The sequence below is a fragment of the Oryzias melastigma genome, linkage group LG9 (assembly GCF_002922805.2).
Source record: "Oryzias melastigma strain HK-1 linkage group LG9, ASM292280v2, whole genome shotgun sequence".
NCBI classification, from domain to species: Eukaryota; Metazoa; Chordata; class Actinopteri; order Beloniformes; family Adrianichthyidae; genus Oryzias; species Oryzias melastigma.
Genome location: NC_050520.1, coordinates 22,020,064 through 22,045,086, shown reverse-complemented (window position 1 = coordinate 22,045,086; position 25,023 = coordinate 22,020,064). Strand labels below are relative to the sequence as shown.

General features: G+C 37.6%; 1 protein-coding gene across 6 annotated transcripts in view; it reads left to right on the top strand.

Annotated features, from left to right (window-relative positions):
- mctp1a (multiple C2 domains, transmembrane 1a) overlaps positions 1-25,023 on the top strand; it is a 119,337-nt gene that overhangs the window by 40,620 nt on the left and 53,694 nt on the right. For 4 of the 6 annotated variants that reach the window (XM_036213589.1, XM_024275325.2, XM_024275327.2 and 1 more), the window contains exons 2-9: positions 520-640; positions 8,821-8,963; positions 9,351-9,430; positions 10,290-10,401; positions 11,557-11,595; positions 16,078-16,242; positions 17,366-17,496; positions 18,077-18,263. In XM_036213589.1, the coding sequence (XP_036069482.1) occupies positions 520-640; positions 8,821-8,963; positions 9,351-9,430; positions 10,290-10,401; positions 11,557-11,595; positions 16,078-16,242; positions 17,366-17,496; positions 18,077-18,263 (978 nt within the window). The remainder of the gene's footprint in view (positions 1-519; positions 641-8,820; positions 8,964-9,350; positions 9,431-10,289; positions 10,402-11,556; positions 11,596-16,077; positions 16,243-17,365; positions 17,497-18,076; positions 18,264-25,023) is intronic. The other 2 variants (XM_024275326.2, XM_036213590.1) reach the window with 1 other exon arrangement.

The following is a 25,023-nucleotide window of genomic DNA, read 5'->3' as shown; positions in this document are numbered from 1 at the left end:
CATTACACGAGTTTGTCCCGGTTATTTTCTCCTGCGTCAGTCATTTTCTGCTTGAGCTAAAGGAAACCGCCTTATTAGGAGTAGCTCATGTCTTTGAATGTATCGACTTCATAGAGAACGTTCTCAAGGGTTTTCCTCCCGTCTCACCCCTTCTTGTAGAAATTGCATTCATGCTGTAGCCTCTTCATCTCTGAGCTATCTCCCGATGGCCCTTTTAGCTTCTCCTCGCACTGTTTTAGTTATTATTAGCCCGTTCTCCTATAGGATTACTGGTGAGAAATGACAAAGATGCCCACACACTGTTTTTCTAATGAAAGGTAAATGAGGGTGGTGGATTAACAAGTGAAAAAGATCAAGAAGACTACATTGTTGTTGGAATTCGATTCAACATGCAAATGAGCTCAAAAACATCCTTTAAAACTTCTGTGGTGACACGTGAACGCCAGAATCCTTGACACACTTTCTTAACTTAATCAGTTTCTTTATCACTTGTGTAATTTTATGAATTTCTTTTTACAGGGCATCAATGTAATGGGGCCCAGTAATGAAGAGGGCCCACCTGAACCTTCATGTCCAGCCATGTACCAGCTGGATATTGTTCTAAAAAGAGGGAAAAACCTGGCCATTCGAGATCGAACAGGTAGGAGATCTGTTTATGCTTCTTGTTATCTCACTGCTGGTGAGGTTTATGTGCAGCGACAGAGCAAAGAGCTTTCCCTATTCTCTGTCTCAGTACTGACTCAATGAAAGAGACCCTATCTTTGGCTCATCTCTACCTAGAAATTGCAACATCACGACACAGAAAGTCACATTCACAAAGCCAGTATCCTCAAAGAACTAAACTTTGCCCATGAAATACAGCTTTAAAGGTTTGATACCAATTTAAAAAAGGAATAAAACTAACAGTGAGTCTATATGATCGATGTGTTGTGTTTGGGACACATATTATTCCTCTAAGGGTTTCAAAACAAAAAAGGCTCACATGTAAGGTATATTTTCTGACCTATTGATTAGTGTACACCACAGGAGAGATTGATCAATTTGTTTATGAAGCAGATGATAAAATAACAGTATCACTGTCTTTTGTAATAAAGCACTTTTTAATGTTCTTCTGTGCCACCCAATTGTTTCTTTTTACATTTCTGAACAACACAGTTGTTTTCCAAATCTGTTTTTAAAATAGTTTACTGAATATTCCTTGAGGAGTACAAGCACAACATAGCAAATGTAATTTCCCCCTCTCTATGTTTTTATTAATTTGATTTTACTGGGTTCATTTTTCTCTGTCAGCATTTTTGTGTTGCACCTTTTTTTTTTAATCATTCTCTCATCTCAGTCAGAACTCACTTGTTACAGCACATTACCCCAGTCAGTCTATGCCTAAGCTTCAGATTGAAGCAGGAAACAATTGTGACTTATTTATTTTTAGCATCAAACATTGCTCCTTTTGGTCAACTGACCATGCAACGATTATGATTCAGGTTTTTTACTTTTAACTCTGTACTAGTGAGAAAAGATGTGATTTTGCCTTTTCTTTTTTGACAGCTAAAACTGCACATCATAGATAAAATTAGAATGTTTCATTGTTACTGTCTCAAAGGGATGAGTAGGGCTTGGAGACCAGAAGAAAAAGTTCTATCAAATGTGTGACGGGAGTCCTCGACTCTTTTTCTGCTTGTTACTTCCCTCCACTGGTGGTAGCAATCAAAAACAAGCAAAGATGAACATTCTTGCATCAATTTCCACTGGGTTTTAATAGATGAAAAAGTCTCATTAGTTAACATAGTAGTTTCCATGACAACAAATTGGAACGAGCTGACCTGCTTTCCCTTTTCCTCTCTGCTTGACTACCTGTCCACCCAGATAATGAGCAGAGTTGCACTGAAGCCACCTGTCCTGTCCTGAACCCATCAAGACAGCCCATTAGAGAGAGACAGAAACCACACATATCACAGAAAAAATGGGGTGAAAAGAAGAAGGACAGTTTGACCATTTAGATTATTTGCATTTTTATAAAACTCAATATTTTTTCCTAAATTGAGGTAGTTTATTAACCCTTTATCACTGGAAATGTCACAAGCGACACGAACTAACGCACACTTTGATTTGCTGTAACTCTAACGCAGTTTCTGTCTTTTCAACGGATTCTGTCAGAACCATTTGGTTTACATTTATTGCGTAAATTGTTGAAAAGGTAGGGTATTTCAAAGAAAATCAACACTGTAGCTAAACCTCTGGTGTTAAAGGGTTAATGCCCACTCCTTCAAATCAGATGCCAAAATCATTTTCTAGGCAGCTGTAATGTTGAGTCAATCACACGACTGGACACACCACTTACCGTGTGTGCCAGAGCCCATTTTAAATGCAGAAGAGCATCCTGAAGTAGTAATGATATCTAAATATTATCTACATCTCTAAAAATGTGAACACAAATGACTAAAAATCTGTAGGACAGTGCTCACATCATCACCTCTTGAATGCTTGTTTTACTGTTGTGAGAGAATATGACTTTTGAAAGCTGACACATATTTATTCTGACCCTCATCAGCAAGATTCCTGAGGCAGTCTTGTCTTAGCTGTCAGACCTCAGTTGAAAACATTACCCTCTGCCTGGCCCTCCACTGTGAGGCACTGCAAGGTGAGGCTTGTCAACAGCCCAGGACAGAGAATAACTGGGAATAAAAAGCTTGCAGGCCCGTTACCAATGTTTATTCTCACTCTGTTAAAAAAAAAACGTGTTAGTCAGCATAATGTTTCTGTTTTTACACATGGGTAGTCACGGGCCTCAGCATCAGGTTCAGTGATTAATACAATAAAACCCATTATGAGGAAAATTTAGAAAATTAAGATATTTTACTCAAAGGAATTCAGTAAGTTTGCTTCACATGTACCCACACATGCACTAAATATTCTATAAGGGTTAAGGATGTGCCCTGATGTTGGCATTAATACTGTAAACCCATAAATTCAACCAGAACCTGGTTATTTCAACAGTAATAACGATCCTATCCCAAACTGAGGCAGTGAAATCCAGAAAAGTAATCAGAGCAGCTGTGCAAATTACAAATGAGAACCAGGTGTGTATTTGAAAAGATGGAATCCAAACAAGGGAAGTGGATTATCTGAGTTAACCTAAATAGGAATAACATATTACTAAAGATTTAGAACTAAAATTCCAGATTCTTGCAGAATACAACAAGATTTTTAGGATTTGAAGAGATGTCATGGAATTTTAGTGTTTTTGTCTTTAAAATGATTAAATATTAGAATCTCACGATACTCTATTGATTACTTTACAAGCGAAAACATACAATAGGGCAACAACAGGGAGCTGCTCAAAGTATTAAAATCCTATATGGTAGCTGCTGCATTTTATCTGTATAGAGAAATTTTACAGGCCTCAAAAATCCTCATTTTTGGAGGAATTCTAAATGAAATGATCAGCAACTTAATAATTCCCCCCAATATCCCCCTATTTTTATTTTATTTTTTAATCTTTTGTCGATTAAATCTTTTTGATTTAATTTAGTTTTGTTGCAGATGTTGGGATTTTTTAACAAGACTAAATAGATGTAGAAAATATTTATTTGTCCTAAACTAAGAGCAACTTTTGCTTGTTGTAGCTAGTCACATAACTCTGATTATGCACATGGCAATTATTAATTTTATACATTTTTTGGTCATTAATTTAGAAAAAACATGCTTCTAGTTTTTTTATTTCAGACTTTAATACATTACTTGGACTTTCCCGTATTATGGGATATTGGATGGTCTACTCGGTATGACTTAAGATTAAGATATTCAAAACAAAGAGCATTGACTATTCTCATAAGAGGCACACTGCTGTGAGAAACATTAATTGCTTTGAAGTGGGTTTGGAGTTTATGTGCGACTCCTGTGATTAAGTGCCTCATCCTCACAGCCACCGGCCAGTACATCCTTTCACAGATGCATTCTGGGTAATGGGAGCTCTCAGATCTGCAGCCATCCGTCAGTCCTGACAGTACATACAGGCCAGGAGCTCACCAACACTTCTGCTCTCACATTTGCAATCCCACACAAGTCACCTTAAATCTAAGTTAGATTTTTTCCAGATGTGCAGGTGAAGCATGACCGGAGTTTTATGGGGTGCTTTACTTTGTCTTTCCACATTTACTGTGCTCACATCTACTGACAAGCATGAGTGAGCCTCCACCACAGTGCAGCTCTTAAAACCAGTGTTTGACAGGCAGAGGATTGATCAGCTCAGACTCTGTCAGACTTGTGCTTTCTAACAACTCGGTATTTTTAGATCGCCTAAAAGTGCTCAGCATAGAGATTAATAATGCAATTTTTTAAAATTACACAGTTCTTTTAAAGTAATAGTTTGGGAGCACAGGAATGAGACAATTATGCAGTGCATTTTAAAATATAACTTATAAATACATTGCTGTGTGATGCTTTTACTTTACTGGCTTTTTTTGACAAGTGACAATTTTTACTGACCTATTGTACATTAATTGTATTAATCACTTATTCCTATCTAAGATTATCAGTGCTTATCAGCTGATATTCTGTTTGAATTATTTAATTTAGATTAAATTATACCCAAAGCATATCATGTTGTTTTTTTAAATGTTTTTTTTTTCAAAATTAGGATATTTACTTTTAGCATTCTCCATCCTGTTCTGTCTTTGTTTTTAACTTTGCATTTCTATGTACATACGTATTTGAATACTGGATTTTTACTCCCCATTTTCTCCTAGTAACATGAAGTGAAATCATTACTTTTTCTTTCCCAGAGGGCAGCAGTTATTTCAGGAGCGTCATCTCACACTGTCCTTTGTAGAGATGAAATTACCTACTCATATATTATCAATAAATAATTCAGAGCTGTGTGTCTTCCTTGTACTGACAGATGAGCTATTGATCATGAACGTGGGATGAGTATCTTTAGATTGATGATGATGATCAGGAAGCAGAATAGTTATTTGTTTGAGATCTGTGTGGGGAAAGATCATTATGTTTTCATTTTTCCCCCCTATGGTCATCAACAATAATTTTTGAATGGCTTTATTTTTTTAAATAGTGTGTCAAAAGGAAAATATGAATTATTTGTTCATTTTTTGGTTTTCTTTTGCCTACATCTTTTATTCTGATAATATAGAAAACATAGAATTCTGGAGACATTTATGCAGCCATGCCTGAATTTAACACTTAAACTTAACACTTAACACTTAAAACTGCATGTGGTTCTAACTGTAACTTTTTAAATTTTCAAACAAAAATGTTAAACTTTCATATTGCCCCAGTTAGAGACAGAAGAAATATTTTTTTATTATTATTATTAATTTTTTTTAAACCTTTTTTTAAATTTATTTCTGGTTGGGTTTTTTTATCAGTTTAATTTATGTTTTTTTATGGTTTCGATATATGAAAATCAATCAGAAAGATTGCTTCCTTACATTTTACATGTTAAGAAAAATGTGTTTATGTGGAAAAAAACAACTTCATGGAAAGATAAAATACAATAGAAAGGGTAAAGTCTTATAGTTAAAGGTGTTTGCTTATTAAAGGACATATAGAAACTAATAGAAAATATTGTAATTGGTTGGAATCTTACATCTGTTACAGTTGTAGTTGTTTAGATTTACACATGCATGTAGTCTATTTTTATACTGTTGAGTGTGTAGCAAGAGACACTTTCCCCATGGTAAAATTCAAAAAAAGCATTAAAGCAGTAAAGCTTGCAAGGCCTGTGAGGGAATGTTGTGTTTTTGATAAATTCTAACAGCTTGAAGCCACATTTAATGAAATTCACATAGTGAAAATCTATGAGTACATTAGTGGCGGAGTGAACTTCTTTATTTTAAAGTACACTTAAAGATTTTCCACTCCCACCCCACTGTTAACACTGCTCTAGAGACAAGATGTACCTGATTGTGAAACCAAGGAATAAAGGAGCATTTTGTTTCATTGGACCATTTACTTTCAAGGGATTGACCCGAACTGTAATTAAAGCTTTGAGTTCTAGATGGAAGTCTGGTAATTTGAGCTTTTTTTTTAACAGTGTTTATAATGGTATTAAATGGAAAGTAGAGTGATCTAGTGTTGGTCCAAGTATTGACTTTTGTTTGAGTTTGAATCACAGTTGGAGCTTTTAAGTGGACTGCTGCTGCATGTTCAGGTGTTTGGAATGGCTGTGAGGCTTACTCACACCGAGCCTCACAGCACAGCTTTAATGGCCACAAGCCAGTCTGTGTTCAGGAGAGATAAATGTGTGAGTGCTGATGGTCTCAGTTGCTTCTCAAGAAGCTCAAGTGCCAACCACAAACAAAACCCTCCATTCAAAGCTGGAATGATTTATTACTGACGAGGTTTGATTTAAAATTACTTTAACCTAACCATCAAGGTTTTTTAGAAATAACTCTTACGTTTCCTAAAACTTATTAAGAAAATGAAATGAAAACGTATTAAAATTATTTTACACATTTACTCCTCCTACCTTATAATATAACAGTTTTGCTGATGTGTGGTAGTAAAGAGTCTATTGGACCACAATAGCTTTAGTGGCAGTTATAAAAAATTCAGTGTCATCTGCACAACAACTGTGATATGAAACATTATTAGTTTGTATGATCTCACCTACAGGGAGCATGTACAGCGGAGGTCCAAATATTGAGCCCTGAGGCATTCCTCATGACAGTGAGACAGTGCAATCTATGATCAACATTTGAAGCAATATAATCTCTGCCTTCAAGATGTCATATTTGCATTTATTTAAGGTTCTAAAAATTTGTCAGACGTTGTGCAGAAGTCACTTCCTTTACATTTTTTATAGTTAAATCTCCCTAAACACAATCATTTTTCCCTCTTGACACTTTAATTTGACTCATAGACTCAGGCCACATGCTTTTGCTGTAATTGCACTTATCGTAGAGCGACCAATCATTCCCCGATGCTGCACCTCCTCATAAACAAGACCTTCAGTGCTGCCAGTGATCAGTGCCATTTACTCCTGAAGCCCAGTCTGATACTGCACCTCCGTTTCCTGGGTTTTTTCTATTGTTTCTGAGTATTTCCATTCATTAGATCAACAGAATTGGACTCCCATTTGTTTCTTTGGACTTCACGTCACTCATGATTCTTTTCCTTAGAGCCTATTGATTTTACACTACCTGTTTTATTGATCTTCTAAACCAGCTGCCCTTAATTGCTGCATACATCACCTGGTTCTTTATAGGCTTGAGTCTGCATCTGACATGAGTCATGCAGAGTGATGCTCGACGTCCAAGAGGGCATTTTTCTCCCCCCATCACTCTCCTGGGTTCATTTTCAGCCAGTTTCCTCTTTTACCTGCAAGTCTTTTCAATTTCATACTTTCCAGCCTGCATGTGTTTATGAGCCCATAAAGCTGCAGGATGCAAAGACTCTGAGTCAGTGATGTGAGTCTGGGGAATATTGACCCACTGAGACACGATGCAGAGAAAGTTAAGGAAGATTAATGATTATTACAGAAATTACTATTCCATGTTTGCCTCAAAAATGAACAGGGACCACCTCGCTTCAGTCAGTTTCTAAATTAAAGTGTCAAGTGTATGGTTTATGTTTTAAAAAATGACTAAAATTAAATAAAGTGCAGAAAAAGAAACACTGACAGTAAAAAATCCAAAGATAGGACGACAATGGCATAGATGTAGTCTCGCAGGATTCATAATCGGTAAAGGAAGGATGAAAATGAAGGAGTTCCAGACAAAATGTCACCAAAAAAGTGTTTGAACCTGAAGACTCCTTCAACATCACAATTTTAATGCAAACATTTAAGCCAATCCAGATCAAGGTTTAAAGACCTTTGCCAAACTTCTCAATACCTGTGGATTTAAAAATCATGCCGAAAAACTAAAATAAAATGGCTTAAGAGAATAGATAAAATACAATTTCTAGCAGGATATCTCTAAAATAATGCTTTTAGAAGCTTTCATATGAGCTGAAAAAACTGAATTAAAAATAAAAAATTGGTGAAATTTAAAACTATATGTAAATATATTCATTCTATGAAGGCTAAATTTCTTTTTGTTTCAATGAAGCTATGTTGTAATACATAATAATGCATTTTTTAAACTTTCAAGGATATTTGGCTCGATTTGGCATGAGTCAAGTACACGATCAAATGCTAATGGTGTAAATCTGTTATAAAACCTTTGTTTTCCTATTAATGTTCTCCAAAAATATAACAATGACCTCTGTCTGATTTAAATTTACTGATTCCTCTGCTGTCAGGCCAGTTTGCGTATTACAAGGCTTATAAACCCAGGGATAGAACAGTTTAGTAGCATGATGATTTAAAATTGATCCACAGATGTTAAGAGCCTCCTTTTTAATTTTTTTGTATTTGTAAATAAAGTAGAAAATAGTTGTTTTTTATATCCTTTACCTCAAAAACTATTACTAACTGTTGAGCATTATGGATTAGAGTGCTACCTCATTTACTATAGTAGAGAACATAAGGGGGTTCAGTTTATAACACTGAACTTCGCAGGTTGGCCAATATTGAAATCTGTTGATAACACTTCAAAGCTGACAGAGATCACATGACTTCTTAAAAAACAGTTTGCATAGCATGTTTGAGTTTTGTGTTTTTGTCTCTATTTGTTATTTTTTTATTGCAACAATTAACGATGATATTTGGTTTTAATCATAGATAAAAATAATTTTGAGAACTGACATTGTCATCATTTACCCTCACATAGTGTCCACTCTGACACACTTTTGAAGTCTTTGACACTCGTGTTCATTTTTTTAAACAGTGTATCCTTTTTGTTTGCAACACTTTCTCCACAGGGACCAGCGACCCATATGTAAAGTTTAAAATTGCAGGAAAGGAGGTGTTTCGAAGCAAGACCATCCATAAAAACCTCAACCCAGTTTGGGATGAGAGAATATGCCTTCTGGTGGAAACCCTGAGGGACCCGCTGTATGTCAAGGTACAGACGTTTCAGAGCTTTACCTGTGATTCTGCAAAATCTACCCTTAAGTTAAAGATCCTTTTTTGTATTTTAAATGTAGCGATAAGAGAAAAAAATGTATTTCTAAGACAGTTTTTTTTAATAAGGTTTTGTTAGTTTTTTTGTTGGGAAAAAACATCTCTAAAAATTAGAGGATTTAAAAAATTAATTTAGTGTTTTTTATTTTTCCTCAGCATTTTTTTAAGTCAAAATAAATGTAAAACAATGTCTATGTGATTTTTCTTTTGTAAACATTTCTTCTTCTTTTTTGTCAGTGTTCTTCATATTCCTTTTTATTCTTGGATAAAAACAAAAGCATGGAGTTGGCGCCCTCTAGTGATAGATCTCTGTGTTGTCTTTCTTTAGGTCTTTGACTACGACTTTGGGTTCCAGGATGATTTTATGGGCTCAGCGTATCTTCATCTTGAGTCACTGGAACATCAAAGGTTGTCTTTCTAGTATTTATTTATTTATTTAATTAATTATTGTTATTAATATTATTTTTTTAACTCTCTAACACTTTTTGCTAATCTATTTCCTTACTCTATGCTAAAATGTCTTCCTGTCCTTAACTGATAGCATCTAATTAGTTGTATTAATTGAATTCTTCTGGTAATTGGTAAATAAACTATGAGGTTAGAAATTAACTGCCAAATAGATTTTTTATTGTTGCATCTTTATTTGATGAGTAGTAGTCCTAGGCTTCCCTCTAGTGGCGCACTTTGTAAAAGTTTTTTATTTTTATTTTTTATTTTAAAATAATTTCCGTTTATGGTACCTCAGAATATGAGTAGTTTATGACCTCGCAATCAAAGTAGCTATTTTTTTTTAATCAAAGTGTGCATTTCTAAAAGTTATCATTTGTCATTTTTATTCATTTTGGGTGAGGACTTTTTACTTTATCTCAGAAGAAACATCTTTAAATACTTGTGATATTTAGTTGTGGATGTAAGATAATCAAGGCAGATGTCTCCTTTTACACAGCATACTGTATATATCAAAGGTTTCTTTTAAAAGCAGGTTCTTCTGCTGTTTGTATGCTGTTCAATTTTTGTTTTTTTGTGAAATAATTATTCTAAACAGTAAATCTTTGCTTTAAAAGCACCTAAAATGTATTTATGTCATGCCATGGAATATCTTTAAAAATGTGTTATATTTAAAACTTATTTTTTATGTCTCCAAAAAAACATGTTTTTTCCTCTAAACATTTTTTTCGCATTTTAAAATGTTTTTTTTGTGAGTAAATCATTTAGTATGTAAAAAAATAAATAAATAAATAAATAATGTGTCATTGCATTTCTTTAGGACATTGGACGTGACTCTTGACCTAAAGGACCCTCAGTACCCTGAACATAACTTAGGCAGCCTGGAACTAGCCGTCAATCTGTCGCCGAAGGAGGGAGACATACGAGATGCTGTAAGAAATCTGTCAGTTGTTTTTTCATTGATGTTCTCATGCAAAGGAAATGCTCTTAAAGGTTTTCCACATATAGTAATGGTTTATTAAATTCCAGCAACTGCTAAGTCATAATCCAAACAAGATGATCTGTATTTATAGTTTCACATTTGTTATTTATTTCTATTAAGAGTTTTCCGGAATTGGAAAATTAAAACTACCAGAGTCACACAAGAACACTTTTAAACTGAACTGATTCAGCCTCCATTTCTGGAAACACTGCAGTTCAGCAAATACACAAAAAACAAATGTAATTTATATAATCTGCAGAAAAGTTGCATGTTCAAAGAGAACCCGATCCTTTTTCCTAATTATTTTGGCTTGTGCCTCTGCGGACACGCTTGATGTTTCAAAGTTGCATTTATTTCTGTTCAATTATTTGTTTGGCTAATTGGACCACTGTATGCTCCACTCAGAACAAGGCTGAGTCATGAGGGAAATATTCTATTCCTTTTGATCTGATGTCTTAATTCTGCTGCCTATTCAAGTGCTAGAGTTCAGAGAGTCCAAAATTGACAGAACAAATAAACTCTATTTAGGTTAAGCACTATTTTGCATTGTGTCCGGATTAAGTAGAGGGTTGCATTTGTGGACCTACTTTGTTGCCATCTACTGGTATGAAAAGGTAAAATAAAATGTGAATTTTGAACTACATAAATGATTTATACTGTCTAATTATAGCACATACGTACACAGTCAATGCATTTAAAAGTGAACATCCTCATAGTGAGCATCTAGAACCCTTTTATTATTTTTTATGTGTTTGCGTCAGTAAAACTACTTAAACTAAATAAATATACATTCAAATACATTTAAAAATAGAAATTATGAAACAAACGAGAGACAAAAAGTTGATTTATAAAGGATGTTCAGAAAAATGTTTGTGTGTTTATGCATGTGTGATATTATACTAACTCATGTCAAGAAGAACTTACTTCCTGCTTTCTTAACTTGCATGATGGGAGCTGCCTCACTCTCCTCATCTAAACCCCCTTTGAACCTGCCAAGGGTCATGATCTGACCTTGACACACTCCACGCCCCCTCTGACCTCTGACCCCCCACCTTAATGGGGAGCCAGCAGGGGGCGCTCTGTAACTGCTTTGTCTTATTTACAGACCATGCTTTTGAGAAGGAACTGGAAACGATCTAGTAAGGTAAACTAAAACAGCATGTAACTGCCCAAACTTGCGAGTGTACTGTAACCGACCGACCGTGCTGCACCTCACCTGTTTCTCCTCTGTGGTGTCCTGGTACTTGGACGACACCCCTTTGCCTTGTCACTTTCTTTCTCCTTTTTTGTCTTCCAGAGTGGTCCTTTTTTTTTTTTAATCCTTTATTTTGTTCCATTTTCACAAGCCTATTTTACCACATGCTGCAATATACCATCTGTTATTAAACAGTGTTATGTATTTGCGCACAAGTACGACCAAACCCTAAAAATGGTGATGACAGGGGTTGGATCTGGCTATTATTTATGAATCAAAGGTGGAGTGACTAAATCACAATTTTACCATTATTAGTTTTATGCCATAAAATCATTTATTAAATTTGGTATTTGTGTTTTAGCATCTTGCAGATTCTTGTGTCTGTCAATTTAGAGGTATTCAGCCATTTAGATCATGGTTAAGAAACTTTTTCACAACTTATATAATATTTATTGAAGTATGCTCTAACGCTAACCCAGCAGTCCCTCCTTGGGACCTCCAAGGCCATCCATTCAGGCCAAATTTGAATTCTTCCCCTACGACTTTCTACTGTCCCTAGTGGAATGATGATGCCCTACAGGGCAGTAAACATGGACCAAGTTACATGCAATCGGATTTGAAGGAAAGTTTAATGAGATAGCAGAAATGTGTGTATCAAATATAATGCAGGGTTAAAAATATGTAATTCTGTTTTGAAATGTTGAAACTTTAGATTCTCAAAGCTCATACTTCCCTTCATCTCAGTCAAGAATTTGAGGTAAACAGCTGTATCTGTGTTGATCCATGGTGCTATTCATCTGTCACAACTTAGAAAAAAAATCCAAAAGCTCCTCTCTGAGTTGCTCCTGGGCCCATAATGTGTTGACTCCTGCAGCTTCACAAGTGATGCACTTAGGAGAAAAGGTAGTGTAGGTAATAAACTTTTATAGCCTCTGCGCACATTTGTCAGAAGCAGAAGAAAGTCTATGGATAAAGACAGCTCAAAACAGTCACTCCCACAAAACACTAAACTGAAGTCCTCCAAACCCGTGTCTCTTGTTGTGTTGAAAAATAAACATTAGACCATATGGAAGATGACAACGGCCATGTCTACTATGTTTTCACTTCTTTTTTCTTGAGAAAAAGAGCTATGAGTTATCTTAAAAAAATGAGCTGACAAGTATTAGAAGATTTGGTGATTCTCCTCTTTTGTGCATTACAGTTGGCACTGATGTACAAAACTTGAGCGCATCAAATAAAACCTCTCAACAGAGAAAATAATGCAATTTGTGAGATGCTAGCACACAAGTACCTCCATTATATATGTTTTAGGTGACTCCCACCTTTGATCTGTGCAGTATATTGCAGCACTTGTGTGAAATCTACACCAATTGGTCTGATGTAAAAAGGTTCTGTACAGGGACAAACCTGTGGAATAATAAAAAGTGTTACTTTTCAAATCTCGGTTACATAGTTCTATATTTATATCCATTAGACATGTTTGAGTTCTGGGGTCATTTTAAGTTACCCATCATACATACGGAGGTGCTACTTTTAGTCACGTTTTGCTGGCTGTCACCTTTTATCTAAAGCATGTTTATCAGAGTTTTGCATGAAGCATCCAGCTGTTGTTTGTCTATCAGCCAAAATATGACAAACATTTTGTCAGAGACAATTTTGTGCTCAAAATTGGTCCATTTTGCCTCTTTATCCTTATTTATACCATCAGTGAGAACAAACAGGTTTTTAAAGAAGTACTTTTAATCTGATTTGTATCTATGCTACGTTCACACCAGGCATGTGATGCGTGTTCAAGAACACGATTAATGGACACTCTTTGCATATGGTGTTCACCCTGGACTGTTGACACCCATTTGTAGCGTATTTACTCACAATTGGAAGAGGGTTGTCAATGCGGTACAAATCTTGCTCAAGGCTTTTTCTGTCACAGCTGATGAAATACAAGGTAGAATCCGAATTGCTTCCATGCCCCTTCTCCCTTTCCCTACAATTATCCCTCCAAGCAGAGAGAAAAATAGTGTCTTCATATTCAAATTCTACTGCTGCTCGATGGCATTATCAATAGTCACCGGTCATCCACGTTAGGCGTAGTTGCTAGCGCTCGAAAAATGCATATCAACATCCATCCATCCTCTGCCCCGGGTCGCGGAAGCAGCAGTCTAAGCAAAGATGCCCAGACTTCCCTCTCCCCGGCTACTTTCTCCAGCTCCTCTGGAAAGACCCTGTGATGTTCCTCAGCCAGCTGAGAGACGTAGTCTCTCCAGCATGTTCTGGGTCTTCCCCACGGCCTCTGCACAGTTGGACATACCTGGAACACCTCTTTAGGAAGGTGTCCAGGAGGCATCCAGACCAGATGCCTGATGCCTGAGGTCGGGGCAGGCGGCAAGGAGCCAGAGTCAGGAACAAAGCAGAGTGAAGTAACAGGTGATTAGATCAGAGTAAACGCTCGGTATGCTGGCAGAAAGACACAGGCAATACTTCGCACTGAGTGTGGTCTGAGCAGAGCTTAAATGTGCTGTGGCTGATGAACTGATGAGAATCGGGTGTGGAGCCATCCAAACATTGTGCCCTGGTGTTGATGGCAGATTGAGTGCAGTCAGTACTCAGGCGATTTCAATGACCAAAGGGAGAGTGTTAACTCCTCCTTTCAGACGATACTACAGCTTCAAATTCCCCTACAATAGAGAAATAGGGAGGAGTCATGGGGTATTGAAGCAGTTCAGATTCGGCCTTCATGTCAGGTAATTCAGGCTGGGTACAAATGAGTAAAATTGTTTTCTCCTCCATGATCACTTTTCAAACAATTGGCACTTAAGTTTTCCAAAAGGACGCTACCCACACATCACTTCCAAATGCAAGTCCCTGATTGGTCAAAGTTCCACTGATTTAACTTTTACACACATTCAATGGTCGCACATTTTGTACGTAGACCCCAAAGACTGACGTAAAAATGTGCATACTGTCATATGAGTGTAAGAATTTTGAAAGCGAAAGCCTAATATGCACTCATCAGCTATTTACAGACTTTTCATTAGAAGTTGTCACTCAAGACCAATGTGAACGTAGCACGAGTCTCACTTCTTTAATTGATAATAAATAGTTATCCCTCTTTATTTGAGCTCAAACCATGTACTTAAGGGTAATTGGATAAAAGCTAAGCTTTAGGGTTCCTTCTAAACTATTTTTTAAACTTTTAAACTGATCTACAGAAGTTCTGGTTGAGGAATCAAACACAAAACTTAGTAAATACCAAGAAAAAATCGTAACTACTAACCTTTCAGTCTTTGTGCCGTACTGACTACATTGTGACTACTTTTCATATTCACTTTCTACTTGGCAAAATAGCTGCTTAAGCACTTAAAATGTCTTTATTCGCTCAAACGGCCGTCAAAAGCTGAACCGTGCACAAAGCAGTATTGTGCTAAAGCGCATGCCGCAGTCTTTCAGCCGCTGTGCATAATCTCTGCTCTGCTGTGCTCTCACAGGAGGAATATGAACTCCCTGTCCAAACAGTTTTCTGCACAAAGATATAATGCTGCAATAAACTCAACAAAAACGCTACAGTGTTGGGGTAGTACATGACTGCAACCTGTCATTGTTGCACGGGCAAATGAATGGGAGAACTAGGAGTTGGACTGTGAAAGGTTGGATTTATTGCAGCGAGCTATTCGCATTGTTTAATGTCTGGAGAATGGAAATTAAGAGACTCCATTTCCAGATCAAAGGCGTGCACTCATGAGGCAGGGTTTGTTCAGAGTTTAATGAAATTCCCCCTCAAAACAAAGCCTATGCTAATAAACTCTGCTCAATGAGAAAGGAGGGGAGAAAAAGGGAGAGAAATCAAGGGATAGGGGGAGGATATGCATTTGTTTGCCAAATAAATACCCTGCTTTTTAGTTCCCTGCCATAGCAAAAAGATTAAAAGAGGGGTTAAACAGACATTTAAAGGAGATACATTTAACCCTCTTTTCACATTCTGCACCCCTCTAAATTATTAATAAAGACACATTTTGGTCAAATACTGCAGGAATACGGTTCAACTACCCCCTCTTTGACCACCTTTACAATTCAGTGCAATGCAGCTGGTTTTACAAGGCACAGAGGTAGAGATAATAATAGAGAAGCTGCATCTTTAACCTCACTGATTCTGCTAGCCTGAGCGGATTAGTCCGACTTTTTGAAATTGGATGCTTCAAAAATGTAAAGATACACTTTCAAGAGTAGGGCTTGTAAACATGTTGTGCACCTGGCATGTCCAGCTAGCTCATGTATCAGGATGGAATTTGGCTGATTTATCTTGCATTGTGTCCAAGTGTTGTCTAGCCTGCAGCTGTGTTGTCTTTAATGTCTTTGAAGTAGCTGCGATCAGCCCTTGCATCTGCGTGAACCCACATCTTACCAAGATTTTGCGCATTTGTGTGCTTGCTGCAGTGTCAGAGTATGCGTCTGTCGGACGTGCACAGAAAGTCCCAGCTGTGGAGAGGCATAGTCAGCATCAGTCTGATAGAGGGTCGCAGCCTGCAGCCAATGGATGCCAACGGTCTCAGTGACCCTTACGTCAAATTCAGGATGGGCCATCAAAAGTACAAGAGCAAGGTAAAAACTATTTTGTCTAATATATTACAATTTTCCGATACAAAGAATTGTGTCTAAACATGTATTTTGTTACCAGCTTAAAGTTTCACTCCAATCATCTTTTAATCTATTGTAAAAGCGTTCTTTTATCTATGATGATGACTTTAAAAAAAAAAAGAAAGTTTTTTAGGACACAGTTTCATCAGAGAGGCAGTAGTTTGTTAGAATTTTGCCTCTGTTGGTGCAGAGCAAGCCCATTCCCACTTCCCTTCACCCTTCTGTTTGCACACATTCCCGGTATCTTACAACCCCTCATGACCCCAACCTAACATTACCGTGGCAACCAAAAATGGTGAGCAATATTGGAGTTCTGAGCCAAAAAGCAGCTCAGACGAGGAAAACAAAAATGTGCATGAATCTAGTCTTCTGTAAGGATCAGAAATGGGCGGAGCAAAGAGCTTAAGGCCCGCTCTACGTCACAACTCCAAGCCTTCTCAAACTGCATTTTTACGCTTGCTCCTGATTCACAATGATTTGAATTAAGAATACTTACCACACAATTTTCATCAAAAGTGGGTCTTTAATGACATTACTACTGATAATATTTAGTAAATCGCAAGGACGGATGTGTGGGAATCCGTTTGTGTAGACTTTTCTGTCTTTGTGAATCAATGTCACTTAATGTCGATGTATTTTTTATTGTACTTCAATCTATGCCGTTCTACTGCGACACAGATCGAAGATGCTTGATTTTTGACATCACATCCTGTACTCCCTAATGGGCGTATAGCGCCGCCAGAATTGCGTGGCTGCTGCCCACCTCTGGGCAACTGGTCTATGGATGTGTTGGCCTACCACGGCCAGTTTCCCTTTGTGAGATTAATAAAGTTAATATTAATCCATCCATTTATCTCTTGCTCTATGCTTCCTGGTACCATTCCACATTAAGTGATTTAGCTGGTGATAAATGACTAAGTGAAAATGGTCTCTATTATTCTCCCATATTTGCGTTTTCAAGAGTAAAATTACTTTAAAGAGTCAAAAAAGTTTTTTTAAAAGCTATTTCCAAAAAGTACAAACATCTGACTCATGAATCAAGCCTCTTAAGCAAATCATGGATTTATTTGTGTTGTTTCTTTTTTAGACAATTCCCAAAACACTAAACCCTCAGTGGAGGGAACAGTTTGATTTCCACCTGTATGATGAGCAGGGGGGCTTTGTAGACATTACAGTTTGGGACAAAGATGCTGGCAAGAAAGATGACTACATTGGAAGGTAATGTAATCTAATTAAATGAAATATTTTACCGTAAACACCCATGTTGGATTTTCTTTTTTTAATAAATATGATAATTTTAAGCTTTTTAAGATAATTTCATTATATGTAAATGTAAACCCATTCAATATATCCCATATTTTACCTATTTGACTTTAGTACAGCCATCTTAACCCTACCTTCATTCTGATACTTTGGGAGACGTGCACAGTTTAAAACAGGATGCTCTCAAGTGCATCCTAAAAAGTATACATTTCCTGCTTCATTTAAGTTATCTTTAGTTGTTTTTCTGTTTATCCATTATTTTTAGACTGTCGCTACTGCTGTGCTGCAGCACAGCGTGTGATTTATAACAAGGATCTGATGAGGTCATTACACGGAAACAAGATAACTTTATTTCTAAAGGGAAATCATATCTTTCGTTTCATGTCATAACTTCACTATACATTCAGGGTAACAATTTCTTCTACTGAAGTATTTTAATATTATAAATTCCAGCTCCCATTAGGAATGATTGTGTTCCACCAACTTTAACTTGAACAAGAGTTTATTCATCGTTCTTTTTTTTATGTTATTTCAGGTGCACTGTTGACTTATCACTTCTCAGTAGAGAACACACTCACAAGCTGGAGCTTCCACTGGAGGACGGGGAAGGTGTTCTGGTGCTGCTGGTCACACTCACTGCGTCTGCTGCTGTTTCCATCTCAGACCTGTCTGTCAACATGCTGGATGATCCGCATGAGAGACGCCACATCTTGCAGAGATATGTGAGTCACTTTTAATAAAGTAAGGTGGCCTTGTGTGGCTGAGATTTTAATGTTTTCTGTACTTTACAGCAATTTGTCAATTGAAAAAGTTTAATGAGGACATTGAGGCATTTTTTTTTCTGTTATAGTAGTTTTTCGTCTTTTTTTTTTGTTTGTTTTTTTTGTTTTCACCAGCTATCTTTTTAAGTGTGAATAGAGAAAGGTCAAAAAGTCAAAGAATATTCTCTTTTTTTGGATTAACCGTTTTTTTAGGATGCAGAGCATCATTGCTGTTTCCTTTTTTCTGCAGGTAATGATGACATGGGGGAAAATACTTGTGTAGCTATAGTGTTGTGATCCAGTTCTCACTAAGCCTGTGTTTGAAACATTATTAGAAAGAAATAGATGTACGGAGAGGAACCCCTGAGGTCTCATTAACTTCAGAGGCCCCTCAGCACAGCCCAGTATTTCAAGCCTTTGTCTTAACGTTGTTAACCCTGCACCCTTTCTCATTCCTCCTCTCCACAAAAGGTGGCGACAGCCCTCGTCTCTGCACATCAGCAGAATTTAGGGTGATGCACTCGTGATGTTCAGTGATCTAGGGGGGTTAGGGGAACATTTGATCTGCGATTAACGCTCGGTCATACCCTTCTGTGGATTAGATTAGATTGAATGGAGCCTTTTCCACTTGTGTGTGTTCACATCTTTCAATCTGCGTCCAGTGTCGGTGCCACGACCCTCATGACCACGGCGGTTCACTATCGACTAAGCCACAGGAGGTCAACCGCTTTGTCTCCTGCACTGCAGGAACCACTTCGGATCAGAGGGGGGAGCTCTAGGACTGAGACACAAAACACGCTATGCCTCTTTTAACAGTCACAAAATGAGGGCGGAGAAGAATGGGTGTGTGCGTCTGAGTGAATGTGTGTAATAGGGGGCGAGAGGTAAAGGGTGAGGGTTGCACCAGGAAGGGGAAGGCGTGTAAAATGAAAAGAAAAAGCTATTTCACCTCTCTCACAACTCACGCGGACCCCCGTTTTTCTGCTCGGCTGAAGGCAACGCGTTTTTACTTCTTCAGCTACCTCCTGTCCTGCCTCCTTTTTCCTTCCCATTTCTGTCCCACTCCTCTCCCAGAAACCTCACTTCTTTGTCTGTTGGCCTTCATTTTAGATGAAGGATAGAGGGTGGAAGAAGGTGGAGGGGTAGACTCAGTTTGAAGACTTGAATTGTCCCTCCCTATTAACATATTCCTTTCCCCCACGCTGACAGTCTCGCAAGTGAAGAATCTAATAAAGATGTACCTTATCAAAGAGCCCTCTTAAGACCATGTACCACCTTTAATACAGATTTGCTGCTCAAAATTCCTGTATGCATGCAGGTACTCTGTTCCAGTTAAAACCTGCACAATGCATCAACTCCGGTTAATCATAAGCATTTCCACACAGATGCATGCTGCAGCAGTAGCTACCTGTGTCAGCTATGTCATAAAACGGTACATTTCTGTGGGGCAAACTAATACACACCACTGTGGTTTGTCCAATCATACCGAAGCGGAGAAGAAAGTTGAAATGCAGCACTTGTTCCAGCCCTCAGCAGGGCAGCTCATCTCGTTATTAAAACACACATCGACAAGACCGCTCCAGGGCAGCATGTAGTGGATTGCAAAGTCTGAGCATCATTTAAAAAAAACACACACTTACAACCAGGTAGAGTAACTTTATTAACCTGAAGGACTTTATTGTCTTTTATTTTACTTTTTTTTTTTTTTGTTTCTCCCAGACCAGCTCTGCACTTCAAGTGGTCACAGGGAGGTCAGGAAGCTGACTTTGGCAGATGTTACTTTCTTCATTGATGAAACCAATAATCGACACACGAGTGCTGGGATTTGTTCCTCACTCTGAGCTCATTAGTTTCCATCTCGTTCTTGCTGGTCTGCGTTGTGATAAGTCCCCGTACAGACATTCAGGTACTGTATCTGTCAAGCAGGGCTTGATGTCCAGTTGGACATTTATGCATCTGAATGCATAAATGTACGAGACATGGTATAACACACTCACTTAGAGACAACTGCCCAAGATGTTCTATTGCTCAGTGTAACCTTTCCTTCATCCTTAATTACTGCACTGCAGAACAAGAGAAGGACAGAGGAGGAGAGCTAAGAAGAGAGGGAAAGATTTATGCATTATGATGGCAAAGGAGCACACACACTAATGGCTCTTAATGGGCCTGAGGTGGCCACAAGATAGGTGGATGAGCAAAAGAGGACGTGGTGACCTCCGCTGAAGTGGTGGCACTTCACCACCCACCCTCCTGTGTGCACACGCGCACACACCTGCAGCACCTCTCCTACCCACTTGGGCGCACCGCTCGGAGGTGAAGCGAAAGCACACGCCCTCGACGGGACGTGAGTTACAGCGAAGAGTGGCACTGAAGTGCGGGCGGAGCGGGGAGCAGCTGTGACTCCTGGCAGACAGTAGTGATCCTGAGATGAGGAGCAAGAGCAGGAATCAGAGGGAAAAAGTTGTTAGAATCGGGCTTTGTGTTTGAAGATTCACAGCTATTTGATCAAATGTCCCCCGAGCTGAAGGGCTGCTGGGCAGACGCTGTGTGCGTGTTTGTGAAATGTTAGGCAGTGGTGATGAAAGGTGACATGCTGTAAAGATGACAGTGAGTCATAAGCCTATGCCGCCGCTGATTCATTTGTGTTTGTGTGTGACAGAGACAGGAAGAAGATGTCACAGTGACAGGCTGTCAGTCACGGATGGGGCGGGGTGGGGGTGGGGGGTTGTCTTTTGAATGCCAACTTTAGCCCTCTGTTTTTGTCCCTTCTCCTCTGTTTATCCTTCCTTTTCATTTCCTCTTTACCCCTCCATCATTCCAACCTGTCTATTGTTGTCGATTTGAATGCTCCTGGAGGACGGGTTGGTGTAGCAATCAGTGGTTGAAGCTGATTTAAATGCCCCCCTGGGAAGGAAGAAAAAGTTGGGGGTAAAACCTCAATTGCAGCGGAGTAATAATTTAAAGATTAAATCGTCTGACATATTAATTCTAACCTGGCTTTGATTTCTGATATAGAGCCATTAAATAGAATCAAATCATTCATTCTATTAGGGTGTATTCACACTGGACACATTTTGTTCGCTTAAAATGAATCAGAGATTGTTTCCTCTGATAATCCGGAACAAATTGTGAGTCTGAAAACACCTAAGCAGACCCAGATCCTGATCTCTGACCCGTCTTTCCAGATGGTTTCGGTTTGTTTCCTTTTGACAAGCTCCGGCTCCTTCTGAGTTTTCTCAATCTGAATAGGCTCCATGCTCTTAGTGGAACAACTGGACCAAAACGGACATTATAGCCGGGCAGAACCGAATGTAAACACAATAGCAGAGCATCGAGGAGGCACAACAACTCATTGAAATGTGGTTGGATAAGCTCATTAAATCTACTTAACGTGATCCACATTGCTTCTCACTGTGAATACAGACCAAACTCAAGGTTCAGGACTCAATTTGGACCAAAATAAGCGCACTCAGTCCGTACCAGTCTGAATACACCCTATAGTAGTCATAGGTTGTGTCCGAATCCCTTCACTACTCAGTACTTGGTGCACTATATAGTGTGTTTGCCATTTTGAAGTACTTTGGAATCTAAAATTCCAAAATCAAGTACTCTAGAAATTTCCCAGAAGTCTTTGCGAAAGACCAGTGTTCATTGATGCTCACTAGATTGGATAATATAGACCACAATGCATTGTGTTTGAATAGTTTTTGCAAAATAAATGTTTAAGTGTCATTTTGAAGTAGTTGTAGAAGCTAATCTTTCTTTAACTGCTCTGGTATCGCCTGTCCGTCCTGGGATAGGATCTCTCCTTCATGTGGGAATCCCTAAGGTTTCTTCTTTTTTCCTGACCCAGGTTTTTTTAGGAGTTTTTCCTTACCGGGAGGGAGGGTCTAAGGGCAGGGATAACCAATTTTATTTTGTTTTTAACTATTGTTCATATTTTGAAGCCCAATGAGGCAAATTCCTTTGTGATTTTGGGCTATATAAATAAAATTGAATTGAACTGAATTGATTTGAACTGAAGTAAAATATCCACATTTTCATCATTAGAACACAGTGGAGTTATAAATAGATGTGGTAAAATGTTTGTATTGATTAGCTTTTCACTTCGAGAAATTGGTGATATCATACTTGCCATTTAAAAAAAACCGTAGTGAGCATGGTGTCCGAATTGCTGATAAAATAAGTAGTTCTGCTCTGTATAGTTTTTCAGTAGTTATTTTCAGTAGAATTCGGACCCAGCCTTAGAATAAAAATAAGCCTCAGCCTAAACTGTTCATCTATTTTCAATCCAACCCATTTAGGTGAGTTCCTGTTAGAAACATTAAGTAACAATAAATATGTAAAAAAAAAAATAAAAGGTGTTGCTTCATCTCTTCTCAGCCTCACAGTTGGATTATTATCAACTCACTGCTGCATGTTAATATGCCTGTTTGACTCCCATCACACAAACTCTTAAACCAATACAGTATTTTGCCCTCATCTCTTCCTCCTTTGCCTCGCTCTTAGCCTCTCTTTGACTCTTTTTTTTCCTCTCCGGCCGCTTTGCAACAATCACAACAAGCAGCTGTATCTTCAGAGAAATCGTGCCTTAAAATTGAGAGTTGTCCCTTCTCTCTCTGCCTCTCTTTTGCACACTCTCTTTTCTCCCTCTTTCTCTTTCACTCACTCTCTCCCTCTCATCTCCTTTAGAGAGCTTTTGGACAATGATATCGCCAGAAACAGGCAGAGTCTGACAGAGTTGGCTATAATGAATTAAGTCTGCAGCCTGGCCCTGACTCTGAAATTTAAATTATAATTACTCCTGTGGGGATGGAAGGGGTTATTGCCAGAGAGAGAGAAATAAATTGAAGTGAAGTACATTTCCGCTCTGCTTTTAAGACATGCCGACATGCTACTCAATTTGCCCCCAGTGTAGGGTTTTATGCATGTGTTTATACTTGAGTGTTTGGGTGTGAACAAAAGCAAGAGTTCATCATTGTTTTGCGTGTGTGTCAGCAAATCCCCATTAGAGATGTGAATGTTTAGGTATTACACTTTTTTGATTCAATTCTGGTGAAAATTGCTTCTCGGTTTGAAATCATTCTCGATTCAAAATCGTATTGTTGATGTGGCACAAAAGATTTTTCTTTCCAATGGAGTGAAATGTTGTCAGAATGTTTTCTTTCACCCCCGTACTAGAAGGGTAAAGGAGATCGCTGGCAAGTCTTTGGGGAGTTTTCAGTATCCGGATATTGGATGCCGACATCCGTCAATATCCAAAGGTTTCCCATGAGAGTGTATTAGGAAGAAAATTAATTTGACAACTTATTTTGTAACTAAAAAGTAAAGGAACAAAGTATGTACTGTACTGACATGGCATTCTTTGAACTGTAAGTGAGCTACAGACACAATGGATCTAGAGAATGAAAAATACATTTATTATATATTTGGAACAGTAGTTCCAAAGTATGATTCATTGAAAAGTTTAACTATTCTAAACTTATTTTTGTTGCCTGTGTGGCTCAATTATTAAAGCTCAAGGAAAGTTAAACAAAGAAGGAAATTGGTCACCTTTTCATTCATTCTTAGTGAACTGGCAGTGAAATCAGAATTCTTGATTTAAAAAAAAAAGTCACAGTACTGAAAATAAAGTTGTAATTTTCAATATACTCATTTTGTTTGAAGTCTGACGAAAACATTTTCTCAGAATGAGAACCCTTTTGAAAATAAATCATGTTTTTAAGCTAGAAAGAGAACTAAAAAACAAGGTTAGAATTTTGAGAGTTTAAAAACGGGTCAAAATGGTCAGGAAACAGAAAATCTAAAGTTGTTTTCAAATTTTAAAAGACAATAAATATTGAAAGTAGATAGCTATTAAAAATGCTAAGGTAAAAACTTAGTATGTATGAGAAAAAACACATTTCTTTGAGCATGTTTTTCAAAATGGTAAACAGTTTAATTGTGTAATATTTATATTTTTTATAAAAAAAAATACTCCTAATCTAGAGTAATTTCAAGGGTTATAATACCAACCCAAGATGGTCTTATTTTTATACAGTCAACAGCATTTGCTATATTTATACAATGTTGTGCACTCCAATTATCTTGGGCATAAAACTTTAAGTGAACATTTTCTTATGTATTCTTGTTGTGGAAATTCATGATGAATTCTTGAATTTTTTTTTCATATTTGCCTCCTCTTTAACCAATGTACAGGCTGGCCTATAATTTTCTACATATAGGAAAAATTTAACAAGTTTTTTTTTCTTTATTTAATGTGCTCTATATGAATACGGTTGTTTTGAATACAGTTTAGGTTTTCTGAAATTTGCAAATAAATGTTCCCACAGTGTCGTGTGTGATGCTTGTTCCATACTTTCTGTTAAGATTCCTGCTATCATGCGACTGCTTCCCGATCCAGCCATCAGTGTAATTTCAATTCATTGCCCTTTGGTTAAACGTGTCGTCTACGGTGTCTAAAACATATAAAAATATGTATACATAGTACTTTCTCCTATGTATAGAATTTTTTTGGCCCACCCTGTATATGTGTACATGTATATAACTCATATTGAGTCTGTTCCTATAAGCAAAGACAATATCAGTATCACTAATGACATACAAAAATGGAGTCGTGACATTGTTTCTGAAATTCTAGATTTATTTGAATCAACATTATTACAGTGAATTATGTGTTGTTTTGTGTCTTTAGGCTAGTATTTGTTAAAAGGTACACATG